Raw genomic sequence first — 19,150 nt, 5'->3', positions numbered from 1 at the left:
CAGGACCTGTGATGTTTCTGCTGTAAAAGTGGAAGATCCACATCGTGCTTAATAGGAATGTGCCAGCAAAGTAAAGCATGGATACAAAAATACACCACCAAAACAGAGTCCAGTAAACCACTAATACCTGCCAGTCCACTGCAACAACTGTATTTTCATGTAGTTGTCATAAGGTACAAAAGGAGCAAGAGCTTCTGAAACTGGATCCTCCACAGCAGCATCCTCAATCGAGCTGCTAAAAGCATGACTTCTGGAATTGTATCTTTAGGCAATAATGACCAAAACTGAAGAGTATTTAACTCTGTCCTGATGAAGTCAGGCTTGTGAGTCATATACAGAGAATACTTCACCAGTTAGGCAAGTAAAAGACATGGTATTTTCAGAACTGATACTAACAGCTCCAGACTTTTCCTAGGAATTCCAACTGTAGACAGATGCCTCTGAGATAGGCACAGGTGCTGCTGGTCTCATGCTACTAATGGGGTGAGCATCCCCTCTGTTATATCAGCAGAATGCTTATCAAAGCTGAGAAACATTATTTAGCTGTATGTGCTTGTATAAATATGTTTGTATCTGTGTGTGAGCGCATGTGTCTAAGTGTTTGAATGTACGTATGTGTACATGTATATAAATATAATATAAAGAGGGAGAGGGGAAAAGACTTACCATAAACTGACCCTTCACCACCCTCAAGAGGTATTTACTAGGTAGGGAGTTTGTGTTATGATGGCTTTGCTGTCAAATACTGCATCACAAAAATTGCCCAGCTGGCCTTTGACTATATCATTTTTATTTTATGAACCAACATTACCCTGAACACTGTTACTTTATTGTGAGTAGGCTGCCTCGGCTTATGTCCCCATGAATGGGGCTGGAACTGGTGGTTCTGCATTCGGGGAGGGGGCCATGAGTCATAGTGACTGCTGTGCCGTGGAAGCACACTGCTTACTGCAAAACAAGGTGTGCGAGGGAATCTGACGCAGGCAGACAGTAGTCTGAAGCATGCATCCCAATCTAAAGCAGGCAGGCAAACCATCCCCATAACAACTAAGAAGAAGCAACTGTCTTCAGAGGTATATCGGGGCCATTACCTCTTCAGACAGCAGATTTCTGACATCTGAGTTGAGAGAGAATTTCAAAGAGGAGTCTCAAGCAAGCTGTGTATGAAAGACAAACCAGTCTAAATGGTGACTTTGACAGCTTAAATCTGGAAGTTAACTCTGAAAGGAAAAGGAACTAGTATCCTGTACTACAAAAGCTACTGGAAATTATCCCTTCCTGTGTGGTAAAGCCTGTTGAGGATATTGGTTAGTGGAAGTACTGTTACATTTTAAAATAATGCTGTAGGAAGGAATAATGCAACTATTAACTTTGGACTGTGTTTTTTATGTTACCTCCCATGTTTTGTTGCAATAAATTACTTTAACTCTGTAAATAAACCTTGTTTACAAACAAATGGAAAAACTGCTTCCATGGAATTATTTTTATTATTGCAAATTATTACTACATATACATTATATGTGTGTGTGTGTGTGTGTGTGTGTCTGTGTCTATGTCCATATACACATATAGAGACAGAAATACATACTTGTATGTGTGTGTGCCCTGCTTTCTCTACCTTGCACTCAGGTTCCCACTAGAGTATCAAAGAATAAATCAATGAATATGTTGATGAAAATGAAGTTATGTACTCAATATAACGTTCCATGTGTGTTGTCCATCATCGCCTTCATTCTTACCAGGTTGGGGTTGGATCTGATCTTCGGATCTGACTCGGCCTTTATACACAAGCTCGAGGTCTTCCACTAGCTTGTGGCTAAACCCTATCCCAGCATGCACTAGCTATACTCCCCGGATCTTGTTTGCAGTTATACAAACCGTAAGAGAATTAAACACAGTTCAATAACTCCAGAGTGCAATAAAGAAGGTCAGGAAATAATGATATCCGATTGTACCAACTCAGTCTCCCAGGAGTAAAAAATGCCCAGGGGAAGGAGGGTGGGATGTAGGAATGAAGGCGACGATGGACAACACACATGGAACGTTATGGTGAGTACATAACTCCTTTATGTGTTGTTGTCCTATCTCGCCTTCATTCTTCCAGGTTGGGACAGCGTCCCTAGCACCATCTTTCTTAGGTGGCTAAAGGAAGAATATTCTTTAGAATCGTAGAATTAAAAGAGGCCCTGTTCCTGGAGGCCAAATCGAGTTTGTAATGAGTGACAAAGGTATGTTGTCTTGCCCATGTTGCCGCAGCACAAATGGTATCAATTGGTAGTTTGGCCAGAAAAGCAGAAGAGGTTGCAATAGCTCTTGTAGAGTGGGCTTTAACTCTATGGGGAAGATCTCTGTTCTGAGACTTACAGATGAAGGTTATGCAATCTGAAAACCATTTTGAAAGTGTGACCTTAAGAGACTGAAGTACCTTTCTTTGAAGCTGAAAAAGATATAAAAGCTGAAGTTCTTAGTCATGTGTAAATAGAAACGTAATTGTCTATGTACATCTAGCTGATGTAACATGTATTCTGCCTTATTCCTGTAATGTGGGTAAAAGACTGGCAGCTCTATGGATTGGTTCAAATTAGACTCTGAACATACTTTTGGTAAAAAGGAAGGGTTGTTCGTAAGGATACCCTGTCTCTGTGGAAAACAAGTAGGGGGGCTTTATTGAAAAGGCTTGCAGCTCTGATACCCTCTAGCAGAGGTAATTGCTATCAAGAGAATTGAGTTTTCCATATCAAAAACTTGAGTTTGCAAGATGATGCTGGCTCAAAAGGGGAGAAAATTAAACAAGATAGGATGAAATTTAAGTCCCATGGTGCTGGTGGGGGGTCTCTGATAGGTGGTCATAGTAATAAAGTACCTTTAAGAAACGCTTTGCATAGCCTATGAGACATAGCATTGAGGCCAGACTCACCTATATGAAAACCAGATATCGCTGCTAGTTGAAATCTAATGGTAGCCGTAGCTGCACCCTCACTGAATAATTTTGCTAGGAATTCTAGAATGGAATTGACTGGGGCAGTAAAGGGATCAATGTGGTTACGAGAAGCCCATAAGGAAAATATTTTCCATTTGCTTCTATAAATTTCTTGTAGAAGCCTTAAAAGAAGAAATTAAGATGTGTTTAACTGATGGGTTAGGAAACCTGGCTACAGTCGGAATCGGAGCAGTCAAGCTGTCAAATTGAGGGTCTGAAGGGAAGGACAGAGCATTCCTGACGCATGAGTCAAAAGGTTTGGAACTGGGTCCAGAATCCAAGGCTCCTCCCGAAGATGAGTCCACAGGAAGAAGAACCAGATTTGAAGAGACAAGTATGGGGCGATGAGTATCAAGTCCCTTACCAAGCAATTGGCTTTCTGAAGAACTCTGGGTATCAATGGAAAAGGAAGAAAAGCATAGAGGAGACCTGAGGGCCAATTGTGGACAACTGCAGACCTTGGTGACCGCAAAGTAGCTGCTGCTTTTGGCATTCATGGATGTTGCAAAAAGGTTGCAGCAACTCAAACTCTACCGGCACCGAGACTGATGGTGCTGGGGCTGTAGATTTTTCAGATATGACAGATTTATGATCCGGTGTCAAAATTTTGGCAATCTTTTTTGAAGGTTCTGATGGATCACTAGAAGATAAGGATCTCCTCCCAGACTTGTCAGATTTTGAAGATGGAACTTGGTCCGTCTTTGATAAACACGGACCTTCTTGTATTGATTCTGAGAAGGGGGTTTATAAGAGACCTCTCAGTATCAATTTGTTTTTTCTCTATAGGAGAGCCCTGTGATTAAAATAATCACAAATGGAGCAAGACTCCTGGAGATGGACAGGCAACAGAAACAAATTGTGTGTCTATCAGTTAGGGACATTTTCTTTCCACATTTTTTGAAACCTGAGGGTTTCAAATCTTTGGAATACATCCTGAAAAAAGGGATAGTAAAGGAAATTAGCCAGAGAAGTTTTTTTTAAACAACAATTTAACAGTAAACATAACTATGAAAAACAAATACAGAGGATGAAAGGCGGGCACAGTCCTCTAACTTAAATGAGCTATGACTGAAAGGAAAATAGATAACCCTCTAACTTAAATGGGCTAAAGATAAGGTGGTTCTTTAACATAAACAAACTGACCTCAACAAAGTTCCTGAAAGAGAAAAACAAGAGGAAAAGTGCCCTCTAACTTAAATGGGCTATTAAAAAATTTAAGGTGGAAGCCGGGATAGGGACAATAAAGCGTAGGCAGAAAAGACAGCCAACAGCACATAATCAGCCACAACAAAGTGGAAATAACTGACTAGCACAACAACTAGCTATCTAGATCAGTAATTGAGAAGAATAGGCAATTTCCAACAATAGTGATTATAATAAAGAGTATACTCAGCCACAGCCAGTAGAATGAGCACCTGATGTTGTTTAGCGGCAAACAATATCTGGGGAGTTTACCTAGTGCATGCTGGGATAGGGTTTAGCCAGAAGCTAGTGGACGACCTCGAGCTTGCATATAAAGGCTGAGTCGGATCTGAACCCAACCTGGTAAGAATAAAGGAGAGACAGAACAATAACACATCATATTTTACTATACATGTTCACACTGACAGTTTATCTAGGTTCATGTTACCAGTCTGACACTCTACAATGTAGTCTGCATTACTGGAAGTCTGGTTTAAAGTGTCCATGGCACAGTGGCTACTTTTGTATGGAAAATCAATGAAGCAGGAACAGGAGCAGCACATTTTTCACCACCTTTTCAAAACTTAGAAATAAAGCTGCAGTTTACCTGTTACAGTACAGCAGGATATTTTGTACCAGTCTGTATCAGGCCAAAGTCATGCATTCAGCCACAAAGTCAACGGCCAAAACAGAAACAAATGACCTTAACAGTAAAACAGCTTAGACCAAAGTCAAAGAAGTGTTTGATCTCCAGAAGAATAAACTCAAGAGAAAGAGCAGACTTTGAATGTCAGAAAGAGAGTGCAATCCATTTTACCTTGCAAGAGCACACAGACAGGGGCTTCCTAGGCTATACAGAATCTCAAGTATCCTATTAGTAAGTCTAGTAGCAAAAATGAAGACAAAGGCATAGACAGGCTCTAAGGCAGAGATGGTGTGTGTGTGTGTGTGTGTGTGTGTGTGTGTGTGTGTGTGTGTGTGTGTGTATTTTCTTTGTTCCACAGAAGCAAAACCCATCTCATCCATCCATCCTCGTTGACTCAGAGAAGGACAGACTGCAAGTGTAACCGTCCCAACCTGACATCCAGAAATGGACACTCGTAGAATGTGACCCACCATCCAAAAGATATCATGACTGATGGTCTAATTCCAGACTCTACTTCCCTGCAAAGGGGATTAGAGAGAGAAAGAGAGAGAGAGAGACAGACAGACAGACAAAGAGTGTGAGCGTGTGTGTGTATGCCACTCTACCCCAAACTTGTTCACTGCTCTCTTATCAGATTGTCACTTGACTGTGAGAACAGATCAATAATGGCTCCAAATTCAAGTGGTTCCCAAAAAATGCAGAGTTACCAGTGCTGCCTAAGTGCCAGGATGTGGCAGTGACATCTCTAATAAAAACAGGGACCCACAGCCACTCTTTTACACAGCCAAAAAACATGGGGATGACTGCTTGCTTCCCTTACACTTTTCAAGCTTCTCAGTGGAAATTAGACAGCCAAAAAGGCACTGGCAAAAAATCTGCAGGTTTACATCACTTGTGGAATCAAATAACAGAAACGTCAGAATATATATGAGCCAGTTAGCGTACATAAATCTTTGGAAAGGGGAAATGGTACAGTAAAGCTGAAAACACCAATCTGTAGCACAGTTGATGGTAACCCTCTCAACATGTTTGCCCCTTGCTCCTAGAGTTATCAATGAGCTGTAAGACTCTCACCCCTTAGGGAATGGATGAGTCAGTAGTACTGTTGGATGGGAAGCTCGATGGTCACTGGCCACATCAAAATCAGTAACAGTAAAACTTCATAATTTAAAACTGCCTATAATATTTCAGCCAAAGATTAATGTGCAGTAAATCACTCATATAAATTGTATTAGTTGTAGATACTGATGGTAAAATCTACAGACATAATATATTTCTGTAAATCCAAAACAGATAAAGGAAAGTCAACATACATACAAACATACATACATAAGGTATCAAACCATCAGCACTTAATTTATACATATAATCAATGCCAGGAGAGGTGAACGCAAACAAACAAGCCTATAACTATTAAAGTGACCACATGGGTCACACCCTTTTGATGGCTCTAGCTCACAAAATTCTCTGGGTGGAGTTATGACATTCATAGTGTCCTGAGTTGTTGGGATGCTGACAAAGATGCAAAATCCTTGACATTTGAAAGAATGACCACCCCACAAATATGGTTCTCGCCAGAGAAGCTGAAGAGGACACTCATGTTAACGCTGTCCCCACCTCTAATGAATAAATGGGCTCACGTCCAGTACAGATGGGCTTGATGGTTGGTGCAGCACAAGGGAAAAAGATAAAGAAAACAATTATTTTTCTTCTATCAATAGATGTTTTCCTGCAGCCATAAAAATTGTTCTGAAGACTATATCTTCTTCTAAAGGTTATCTAGGGGTATAAACCAGAGACTAGCCATTTAGTTCCATTCCATAGCAGACATGATTCCTCACAAAATCACTATAGAAGGAGCATACTGACAGTGCACATATAAGAAAACACAAGGCTGAAGTGTCAGCTTTTTGGGGGGAGAAGATTTGGGGGTGTTTTTCTTCATTACTTAGTACTGATCCAACTTAAAAGCAGGCTGGCTGCCAGTGCAATGGTATAGATATTAAAAATCAGTGATGAGTGCAAACACAATAAAATACAGTGGTACGTATGTGCTGCCCCTTAAGTGAGCTGATTTACTATATATGTTTTCCAGTACACTTTAGAAAAAATGACCAAACTGTGAATCAGCCACTAAAATACAGAATGAAACTTCAAGACACAGCAAATCATATGGCAAAATATTTTCAAGTTTTTTCTCAAAGCGATTGCTTTGTTTTGACTTGCAAGTTAGAAATTTAAATAAGTGAATACACACCTCACCTGAGCCAGGAAAAAGAATGGTTACTGCAGTAGCCTCAGCATCAGTAACGGGATGCACCAGTAAAGCATTTCCTTAAAAAACACAAAAATCAAACTGTAACATGAAATGACGTACAGTTAAACATTTTAAATCTGCATTTCCTGGTACTCTCTGTACACCCACAGTAGACGTATATACCATCAACCTACCTTTTCACCCACAGTATTATTAAACTCAATGTTTGACTTCTGACATTTACTCCCAACATTTTTTGCCTTTTTCCTTTCTGTATGTTTCTTCTGCCTGACTGAGGTCAACTATCATACAGTTTTAAGTAAAACAGAGAAACCAAAGGCAGCCGTGCAGCACAAAAAAAACAAACAAAATAAAACACAAAGTGCGCATGATAACACACCAGGCCACGTGAAACACTGTAAACTTTTAATAAATAATTCAAGAAACAAATAAAAAAATGTTTAACACCCAAGTAAAAAAAATAAGTTGTCTTCGTCCAAACAGTCAGACTTTCTCAGAACATAATAACATAACCCCTAAAAACAACTGCTCCTTATAGTCACACTAATCAATCAGATCACATTTGAATAATTGGGCAGTACTAAACCAATTACATAGAAGATCTACATGTAATACACTTAATACAGTTAGTCTAAATGTTTAAATAGTTGATTTATCATTACATTAATCTAAGTAAACCAATGAAAAATTAAAATGTACAAATAATGAAATGTACTGTATTAGAAAAAAGATATATACGCAAAAGTATAATATATAAAAATGTAAATTTATGAAAATGCAATTTGTAAAAACTTGTGACGTAAAAAAATGTTTTAAATACCATTGCACTGAGAGTTACAACTTGGCCACTCTCAATTTTAAAATAGGTACTATTATGGTATGTTCATTAATGCCCAGATTAGTGGTTGCATTTAACTTGAACTGCCAAAATAACTTCTTCTATTTAAGTTTTATCTCCCAATTACCACCCCTAAAATCTAGTTCTATCATGTCCAAAATAGCAAATTAAAAACCAATACAATTACATTTTAATATGTGCTTGTATAAAGCACTGTTTTACCAATGTACAATGCTGCACAGGACAAGCACTTTGCTATATAAACAACCTGCTGCATTAGGCAGTTCCCATTGCTTAGGTTGACAGTAATCTCATTGCCGATACAATAAAAGTTTTGTTTCCTACTAGGACGTCTTTACAGTGACTACATCTCCCACATTTGTTTGTACCTTTGGTGTGAGTTGAATAATTACCTATTCCAACCCCCTTTTCTCTAAGTAACTCTATGTTTTTACTGGTCTTATAAACAAAGTGTGGCTCCTCACTGACAACAGGCAACAAATCAGGGTTGGCACCCAACACATTCTAATTTCTCCTAACCATGTCCTTAACACCTTTTACATTGCTTGAATAGTTCAGGACCAGGGCTCTATTGAAACTAACGTTCCTTGGTATCTTAACCCTCATACCACCAAGACCAATCCCCAAAAGCAGCTTCTACTGCAAACCCCATTTCTGAAAAACTTCAGCTGTTACGCTGTCAACCATAGTTTTAGAGTAGCCTCTAACATAAAACATATCACATAACTTCTCCAGTTTGGACAAAAGCATTTCCTTGTTGGAGGTCATTCAAAATACTCTAACTGACCTTTAACAATACCTTTCTTGCAGAAGAATGGGTGGCAACTATTAAAGTGCAAATAAGTGTTACTGAAGGTGGTTTCCTGTATATTCTAGACTCAAAACCCTTCTTGTTAATAAAACAGTGGTATCTAGAGAGTTAATATTATCTTGGCTGTAGTGATATGTAAACTTTAAAAATGTAGTGGGAACCACAGAAACATTCCACAGAATCATTCATCTTTTCAATTGGTCCGCCCCACAATATAAAAATGTCATCTAAAAAATGAAAATACAACCTAGCATGGTTAAAAAGTTTGACAAAAACTGTTTTAGGTTCCCATCCTTTCATAACAAGACTGGCGTAAGCGGGGGTGCAAGCAGCGCACATGGTCACACCCTTTCTTTTGTCTATACAGTTCACCTTCAAAACAGATAAAATTGTTATCTAAAACTAGTTCCATCAAGTCAGTAATAAAATTCATTTCAGAGTCTGTGAGAAAATTACAGCTGTTTAAACTGTCATGGAATAGCTCCAAAACGTCATTTTTGGGAAAACAACTAAATAAATCAATTACATTTAATTAGATGTAATTAAAGTAAGTAAAGCAAGATCAGTAGCCCACAATTCACTTGTCATGCACACTAAAAAATCCAATGAGTCTTTCAGAATATGTGGGCAATGAAAAAAAATGGGTTTCAAATGCCTGTCAATACATATTTTCATATATCATTTACCTTTCTGTACCTTGAACTGTTGTATTACTGCTGTTTGCTAAGCTATAACAGTGCTTCTGATATATCACACTGTGTTTGTCACAGTGATCATGCCTGAAAGTTTAAATCCTTTTGCTTGCATTTTTAAATAATCTTTATGGCACCCAAGCCTGCCTATCCCATTGTAAACTGCTGTTCCTTTAATTGATTGTGCAGTACATGTTAAAATGTAGTAAACATGACTATATTTTTGAATCATTTTGCCAGCATTCTGTAGTGCCTGAGCCTGCATTTTTAAATTGTTTGCCTTCCTAGCCCTGTGAATCGTGTACTACTTACACTGCTGTAGAAAGAATCACTGTACAATTACTAAGTAGTTGAACACCCTTAGACAAAACACACTGTAGTATATGTTAGCTGCTGATTCCTCTAGCCCAAGAAACACCTTACAGTACCAGATAGCACAATATAGATGCCAGTTCCTCTGACCTATGTAATACCTTAAAGGTAGTGCTCTCTACCCTCAAAAACAATGAATACTCACCTTACTTCATTCCATGTCCCACACCTCTGGCATTATGATACATAAATCTACCCTCACCTTCTTGGCGGACGGCGGCTAGCCTACTTGTACTAAGAGTGAAAATAGCAACTGCCTCATCCTTACGTTACTGATTTCCTGTTGCTACAATGTACAAAAACAATAACCTGCGACATATGTAAAAACTTACTTAAAATGAAGACTAACCCCCTGCACTGGGTTTTAGAGGGTAAGCAGATCACTTCCACAGCACTACACTAGACGCTGCACACCATCAGATCTATAACCTATGTTGAGGCTTTTAAAAAAACAAACCTAGTGAAGTCTCCTAGAGCTAACTAGAAAATCTCAGCCTTCAGCGCACAAAATATCGTCAACTCCTGCACCCACCAACACCATGTCTACACACAGCTCCTAAAGTAACCACCACAGATGAAAGTAGAAGTGCATATGAACATCCAAGGCCTGCTACCACACAGGGAAATATTGTAGTCATTGGTGCTTGTACTGTACGACACAGTGACTCTACAGCTGTCAGACTAGGCAAGAACAGGGTGACAGAGAGTTGTCTGTCCAGGACCAAAATCCATTAAGTCATGACGGCATTTGTGGTCCCTTAAACTCTGCAAATATAATTATGACCTGGAAGTGGCCCATGTGTGAGTGAATGCCTTACACATGCTACCCTAAGGGACATGTAAAAGAAGTTACTATGTATGAGATAAATGGAAGGAAGACACTGGTTTTGAGTAGCATCTTTCCCTCAATAAGACTGATGTTTACATATCAGGAAAAAAAAATCTCGCTTCAAAAACTAGCTAAGTACTTGGTGTCATCCAAAGGGGATTCAGTATGTGTCAGCCTGAGATGAGTTCCACATTAGACATTCTTTTTGGTAAGGTATGGCTTACCACTCTTGCAACAAAGCATCTGCATATTGACAAATACGTTTCCTGCCACCATAGCTCCTATTTCAGGCAGGGTTCACTTGAGTCAGTGCAACAACTGCAAAGTCAGTATGTCCACTTACTGGACATTCCAACACAGCATGTTCAGATCCAGACAACATCAAGAAGGCACTACTCAGTGCTTGAAGTTTTAATAGTAAGATGTCAGAACTTGAGGCATTTCTGCAGTTAAAATATATTTGTATTTACAGAAATCTGGTTCCAGTGCAGTGAAATCACTCCCTGTATATCAGTGCTCAGCACCTACCATACTTTAGACCTAGGGGTAACTGTGGGGAAGTATCAGTTTTTTGTCAAACTCCCTACCACCTTATGAGAAACTGCCCACAATCCTAACCTAGAGCTCATGAAAGAAAGACCATAATTAATACTTCACTGTACTATAGGAAATTACATGTAAATTTAATATCATCATATTAGGAGACCTTAACTACCCAACAGCTTGTTAGTTATGCTAGGAAACTAACAAACAATGCTCAACAACATAATGGACTGGTCAACAACAAAAATCATTCCACCCAAAAGGATCTTCTGGATTTCCTGGCAGAGAAATTTAATTAAAATGTTACCCTACCCACCTTTGTTGACCCTCCCATTAAAACCCTCAATCTCGTTATGAAACAAGTCCTAGAAAATCTATCTAAAGCTGAAGAAACGCCTCTGTGGGACCAGTCAACATAACTAATTGCATCTTTATCAGTGCAAAGTATGAATGATCAAACCCCTTGTCAAACTTTTCAACTTTAGCTAAATCTCTGTGTCTGTCCCAAAAACCTGGAGAACTGCCACAGTAATGCTTATATAAATACTGTTCTTCTCACCTTAATAAGTACAGGCCCAGGTGTCTCACCATTGAAAAAGAAGTTATGTACTCACCACAATGTTCCATCTGAGTAGTTCTACTTCATTTGTCTTCAACCTGTGGGTACTGAATCCGAGCCTGCAACTTCACTAGCATCTGCTCCGAGCTCCAAGCTCCTCCCCTTATCCACAACACACCACCACTACCTTCTATCCCCCAGATCAAGTTTTCTGCCACATACACTGAACAACCTGACCTCAAAAAACACCTTATACCCTTACACACCTAAAACCAGCTATAATGCTGTCCATATGGTAAGGCCAGGGGGAAGGAGGGAGGGATGTTTGAAGACAAATGAAGTAGAACTACTTAGATGGAACGTTATGGTGAGTACATAACTTTTTATCTGAAGTAGTTTACTTCATTTGATCTTCAACCTGTGGGACAGAGTCCCCAGCTGCTAAAATACCTGGGTGGCCCACAAGGAAGGACATTCCAGAGCACCGCGGAACCAAAGGATGCTCTCCTTCTAAACAACAAATCCAATTTATAGTAAGAAATAAAGGTATGAGATGAGGACCAAGAAACCGCAGAACAAATGTTGTCTAATGATACTCTCAAACAAAAAGATGCAGAAGTAGCCATGGACCTAGTCGAGTGATCTTTAACCTGACCCGGAGGAGACAAACCTTTATCCTTGTAAATCTGAAGGCTACATAAGGAAATCCACCTAGCAATGGTAACCTTGGAAATAGGTTTACCCAAAAAAGGTTTAGAAAAAGACACAAACAATTGATCAGATTTACGAAAGGTTTTAGTCCTGTGTAAATAGAATCGTAACTGTCTATGAACATCCAACAAGTGCAGCTTGTATTCCATTTTGTTTGTAAAATTCGGGAAGAAAACAGGTAAATTGATAGTTTGATTGATACTAACCTGTGAAGCTACTTTTTGGAGAAAGGAAGGATTGGTGCGAAGGGAAACCCTGTCCGTATGTTAAATCATATATGGAACCTTGACGGACAACACTTGCAGTTCTGAAACCCTCTTAGCAGAGGCGATAGCCACTAGAAATGCTGTTTTCCAACACAAAAACTTAAGATCCGTGGTTACTGCAGGTTCAAATGGTGGAGTAACCAACGCTTGAAGTACCATGGTAAGGTCCCATGGGGGAATGGGATCTTTAATCGGAGGACGTAAGAGAAAGGTACCTTTGATAAAGGCTTTACACAATCTGAAAGAAGCTAAAGAAGCAGAATTCTTGCCCACATGAAATTGAGAAATGGCAGCTAGTTGAACTTTGGTCGTAGACGAACTAGCCCCTTGATGAAAAATATTTGCCAGAAAATCCAGAATAGTTGGAACTGGAGCCGTGAAAGGATCTACACTCCTTTGAGAAGCCCAAAAGGAAAAACGTTTCCATTTGCTATGATAAACCTTCCTGGTAGACGACTTACGAGCTGCCACCAGAATAGACCTGACCGAAGAAGACAATCCAGGAGTCCTAGCAATTAAGGGAACTGTAACAGCTGAGCTGTGAGCCTCAGACTGTCCAGATTTGGATGAGGGACCCTCGAGGGGTGTGAAATGAGATCATGAATGGGATCCAAGATCCAAGGCGGAGCTAGAAGATGAGACCAAAGGAAGGGAAACCATACCTGGCGAGGCCAGAACGGGGCAATGAGGATCACTTTGCTCCCCAGTTGACAAGCTTTCTGTAGAAACATCAGAATAAGGGGTACAGGAAGATAAGCATGCAGAAGACCGGGAGGCCAAGTTTGGACTACAGCATCTCTGGGGGACTCTCCCAGTGTGGGGGGGGGGGGTCAGAGCGAAGAACCCGCTGCACTTTGCATTGGAAGAAGATGCACAGAGATCGCAGCAACGCCGACCCCACTCTAGAAAGATCTGCTCTGCTACTGAAGGATCCAGAGACCACTCATAAGGCATCAGAATATTCCGGCTTAGTCTGTCTGCTTGAATGTTGGACCGTCCTGGAATATGAGTTGTTATCAGAAAACGACCGGTGGAGATTGCCCATTCCCAAACTCTCATAGCCTCGTGACAAAGGGGGTAAGATCTGGTCCCTCCTTGTTTGTTGATATTCCAGACCACTGACATGTTGTCTGACTGATGGTTCCTAGGGGTAGAAAGGCACGAAGGGCCTGCAACGCTGAAAGGACCGCCCTCAACTGCAGAACGTTTATATGCAAAAAGGTCTCAACAGGGAGCCACATGCCTTGGACTGTCCTTCCCGAACAATGCCCCCCCCCCCTAGTTGGGAGGTGTCCGTGGTCACTGTGGCTTGGACAGGAGCTGGAACAAAAGGTCATCCCTCCAGAATTTCCACAGAATGCATCCACCAAAGAAGGGACGACCTGCAGACTTGGCTGAGGTGTACTGGATGCGACAACGGAAGATCCAACAGGGACCACTGCACCGCTAGAGTCCACTGCAATACTTGCATATGTAATCTAGCACACAGATGAAGTGTTATGGTCGCTGCCATAGAACATAGGGTCCTCAAGACCTATTCTGCTGAGGAAAGGTGAGAACGGTAAATGAAGGCAACATGCATCCTTAGGTTTCAAACTCTCTCCGTGGTCAGGAAGATTTTTGTCTGTAGCGTGTCTATCTGTGCCCCTATGTATTCTATCACACGGACAGAATTCAGAAGAGATTTGGCTGTGTTGATCGTAATCCCTAAGTAGTGTGCAAGCTTTAGGAAATAATCTCTGCTCCGACAAAGTAGACGCTTGGTGGGACCAGTAAGGAGCCAACTGTCCAGGTAAGGGTAGACCTGAATCTCCTGAAGCCTCAGGTGAACTGCTACTACTGCCATCACTTTGGTGAACACCCTGGGGGCTGTGGTGGGACCAAAGGGTAGGTCTCGGAACTGATAATGATTGGCTTCTAGCCAGAAGCAGAGGAACCTCCTGGAGCTTCTGTGCATCTTTATGAGATAGTAAGCATCCTAGAGGTCGAACAAGCACATCCAGTCGCTCTCTTGCAGGTATGGCATGATGGACTGTAAAGTGACCATCTGGAACTTTTCTTTGGCAACTGACAGGTTCAGAGCAGATAGGTCCGGAATGGGCCTTAAGTTCCCCCATCTTTTTTGGCATCAAAAAGAACCTGGAGTAGATGCCCGATCAGGACTGATCTGGGGGGACGGGTTCGATGGCTCGTTTATCTAGCAGTTGGGAGATTTCTAGTGCTGCTGTCTCTCTTTGCGTGGGTGGTACATCCGGGAGGTGTTTGAAAGGTGTGGGAGGAACCACAAACGGGATTGAACAGCCTCTGGAAATTATCTGAAGCACCCAAAGGTCTGATGACATGGACTCCTATGCCACCAAGTGGAATGACAGGCGACCCCCCTGACTGCCTCCAGAGCAGGGCAGTTGGGCAACCCCTCAGGGTTGGTGCGCAGGCCTGTCCGTGAAAGGTTCTTGAGACCCAACATTTCTCGGATCCCCTCTGCCCCTGGGCCGGCGTCAATCCTGTCCCCCTCTGCCTCTAGGGGAAGAAGAGCTTTGAGTGTCCCAGGAATACTGAGACTTCCGGCACCACATCTTCTTTTGCCCTCGCTGATTCTGGGAAAAGGATCTTTGAGGGTTTGAGAATTGGATTCCGACGGCAGACTGTCTTCCCATCTTTCTCACTCTGGACCAATGTGTCATGGATGGTCTTACCAAAAAGGGTAGGACTGTCATAAGGGGCGTTCGCGAAAGACACCTTGAAGGGTTCTGTGAACTGACATAATCTTTGCCAGGCTTTACGCCTCATGGACATGCCGTACCCAGCTGCATGTGATAGGAGTCGCATGGACATGTTTGAAACCGTCGTTAAGGTAGCCATCCTCATGAAGAACGTGGCTCTGTCCTCCTGCGACACGGACTTTGGGGGAGATTCAGCCAGTTCCTTAACCAGGTCGAACTCTAGTCTAGTAATGTGGGCCAAATAGTTCAACTCCCTGATAGAAAAGGTTGCTGACGCATAAACCTGCTTCCCCAGGTGGTCCATCATCCTAGACTCACGGTCAGGGGGGTGGACCTAGGAACTTTCCTGGGCTAGCTCCTTTTTGGTCGCGGTTGCTACCACCATAGCGTCTACAGGGGCCCCTTTATTCCACACTGGTCTGTCTGTAGGGGGGCTCAAAATTTTGTCTGGGTATTTAGGGACTGGTTCCACAGTGTCCGGCTACTTCCATGTCCGTGAGGTGACCAAGTCCACCAGGGGATCTGCGGGAGGAGAGAACCAGGAAATAGACGGGCCCGTGCTGAAAGCCTCCAGGAACACCGATTCATCCGAGGAAGGTTTTGGGGCAGACCAACCTCCCCGCTGGCATAAGATTTCTATGATGTCTCCAAAGGAGACATCCTTGGGAGGTGATCTGGGGGAACCTTCCCCGTCATCCAAATCCATGTCCTCAGTGAGGGACTCGGGAGAGTCCAAGTGCCTCCTCTTGCACGTATGCTTGCGAGGTACCTCTCCGGTGGGGCTTTCTGGAGGGAACTCGCCAACCACTTGTTCCTCAGGGGGAACTGCCTGGGGCTCATCGAGCATGGGCTGTCCCTCTGGTAAAATGATGGGATTCGCACACAAAGCAGAAGGAGTCCGGGCGGAGTCCGAAGATATAGTCAGGGGCCTTGACTCATTGGAGAGAGTCCTTTCTACAACATTGAATGCCAAGGGAGAGTGAGCTTCCTGGGTCACCAGTAAGGGAACCACTCTCCCTGGATCCCAAGTGAGAATCGGAGTCGGGGCCGAAGTAGACGGTGCTCCAAGGGAGGGGGGGGGGAATTTGACCCGAAAACATCAGAGCCGATGGAAAAAGTTCCACCCCCTCGGATCCAACACCAAGGCTCTGGCTCCGACAGCCATTCTGATCCAAACTGGTCGGATCCAACATGCTCCAGGCAGCTGCCGGTGTTGAGGAGAAAGGTACCGTCGGCGCCGACCGCCTGACTACGGCCATCCTCAGATCCATGTACTCCCAAACCAGGGGTCAGATCGGAGAAGGAAATATTGGTGTAAAGAAGGGAAGCAATCTCCCCCCCTCCAGAGGGAGAGGGGGCTGGCAAGACTCCCATCTGAATCTGTGTGCAAATACATCTCCCCATCATTTTATCCATGTCAACTTCAGAGAGGCTGCGGATGGACCGCGATGAAGCCACGGACTCTGACCTGGCGGGGTGAGGAACCGAGGCACTAGAGGGTGGTCGGGGCTACTCCGGCTCCGGAGAAAATCTAGAAGATTGGAGCTGAGGGGAGTCACGGTGCCTAGACCAACTTTTAGCAGGAGGTCCTGATGGAACCGAAAAGTCTGGAGACCTCTTCTAATATCTGGACAGTGCTTTCTTCTTCTCTCTTCCTTTTCTGCTCTCCGCTTCCATAGGCTTAGAAGTAAGAGGGTGAGTCCCAGGCTGGGAAGGAGGAGAAGGAAGGACAAGAGTAGAAGGAGAGGCAGCCACAGCAACAGCTGTGACCGAAGCAGAAGAGGAGGCAGCCGTAGAAGGTAGCAGGCCCTTCATAACTAACTTGGCCCGCTGATCCTTGAGGACGTAGAAAAGTCTGGGTTCAAATGGGCCGTACCCAAACACAGCATGCAAAGAGTGTGGCCATCAGCAGGTGACAAGTCTGATGTGTCTGTGGTGAGGGTCTGGGCGGCAGGGGGGGGGGTAAGAAAGATAGTCCCTTGTTGTGGGAGCATGTTGTTGCCCACCAAAGGAAATCTTTTCTGAGGCAAGGTATTATACGTGTAACAGTCTCCAGGACTTGAGAGTGTTGACACCAAAGGCTTTTTAGGTACCACTGAAGTTTCTTCATATGCAGTCTGCCATATGGAATGAGTAGAATGCAAGATGCCATGAACCCCAGAGCTTGCAGGATTTTCCTTGCAGATAGCTGGGGTCTGGTCGCTAGTTGAGGGAAGTAGGCTGTCAGGAAGGTTTGTTTTTCTGGTCTAAGGAATGCCATCTGGGATGCTGTGTCCAGGCTTCCTCCCAGGAATATAATCCTTTGGGTGGGTAACTGTTTGGATTTCCTTTTGTTGATTGTGTATCCTAGAGAGGTTAGTAGGTACTTTACAAAGGCCAAGTACTTGAGCAGCTTTTCCTGGCTGCCTGCCTGAATTAGGCAGTTGTCTAAGTACGGGTACATCTGGATATTCCTTTGTCTGCAAAAGGCAATGGCCAGAGCCAGACATTTTGTGAAAACTCTGGGGGCAGTAGATAAGCCAAAGGGAAGTACAGAGAACTGAAAGTGCTGAAATCCTGCCCTGAAACGAAGATATTTCTTGCATGATTCCCTGATAGGAATGTGGAGGTAGGCCTCTTTTAGGTCTAGGGTGGCTAGCCAAGCATCCCTGGAAAGCATGGGTAGCAGCTGCTGGAGGGTAAGCATTCTGAATTTTGGGATCACAAGGAAGGTGTTTAGAATGGATAGATTGAGGATGGGGTGCCAGGTACCCTCTTTTCCTGGGTATCAGAAAAAGTCTGAAGTAGAAACCTTGGCCTTTCTATTCTGCAGGAACATGCTCTACTGCCCTCATGGAGAACAGGGAAAGGACTTGCTGTTGCACCACTGCCCACTGGTGTGGAGGTAGATCTGGGAACCCTTCTGGAGTTGGAAGGGTGTGGAAAGAAAATTTGTATTCCTGGGACACTATGTTGAGAACCCAGTGGTCGTTGGTAATGATGGCCCAGGTGCTTGCATGAAAGGACAGTTTTCCTCCTAGGGGTAAAGTGAAGGTGGGCAGAGGGAGAGGGTGGGGGAGAAGAGTCATTGTTAGTTCTTAACATAAGGGGGTGGCTTAGAACTCCATGGTTTTGAAGTGGAGGTAGTCCACTGTTTAGATCTCTGCATTCCCTGTGGCTGTTTTCTGGGGGGGTCTGGTTCCCCCAGGGTCTGGGCTGAAGTGACCTGGTGGGAGCAGGAAAGGACCAGTGCTTGGAGGGACAATGCCTGCTGAACCTGGGTGGCTGGACCTGTAAGAAATCCTTAACTGTCTGCATAGACTTGGCTTTTTCTTCCATCTTTTTTAAGACCTCTTCTGCCTTAGTGCCAAATAAGTTGTCTTTGTGCAAGGGTCATCCAACAATTTAGATTTAACATGGTCTGACAAGGGCTGTTACTTAACCCATTCATGCCTTCTAAGGACAGAACCGGTGACTGCTGCCCTGCAAGAAGCTTCTAGGGTGTCAAAACCACAATGCAAGGTGTGTTTAGTTACTTGACTTGCAGAATGCATTAACTCTTGTAACTCTTTAGATTCTGCACAAGCAGGAAAGGAAGACATTTTTTGTTTGAGGAGTTCCAGGGTATGTTGCTGACATTTTAGCATATGGAACTGACAATTTAGTTCTTTGATAGCAAAACTAGCTGAGGTGTATACTTTTCTAACCCATCTGTCTAGT

General features: G+C 42.9%; 1 protein-coding gene across 1 annotated transcript in view; it reads right to left on the bottom strand.

Moving 5' to 3' along the window:
- The window catches only part of GANC (glucosidase alpha, neutral C), a 981,067-nt gene that overhangs the window by 240,783 nt on the left and 721,134 nt on the right, over nt 1–19,150 (bottom strand). The window contains exon 19 of the mRNA XM_044074070.1: nt 7,066–7,142. Coding sequence (XP_043930005.1) covers nt 7,066–7,142 — 77 coding nt within the window. The remainder of the gene's footprint in view (nt 1–7,065; nt 7,143–19,150) is intronic.

Source organism: Protopterus annectens, chromosome 6.part0 (genome assembly GCF_019279795.1).
Source record: "Protopterus annectens isolate FY-2018-M chromosome 6.part0, PAN1.0, whole genome shotgun sequence".
Lineage (NCBI taxonomy): Eukaryota > Metazoa > Chordata > Ceratodontiformes > Protopteridae > Protopterus > Protopterus annectens.
This window is presented reverse-complemented; position numbering and strand designations above follow the sequence as displayed.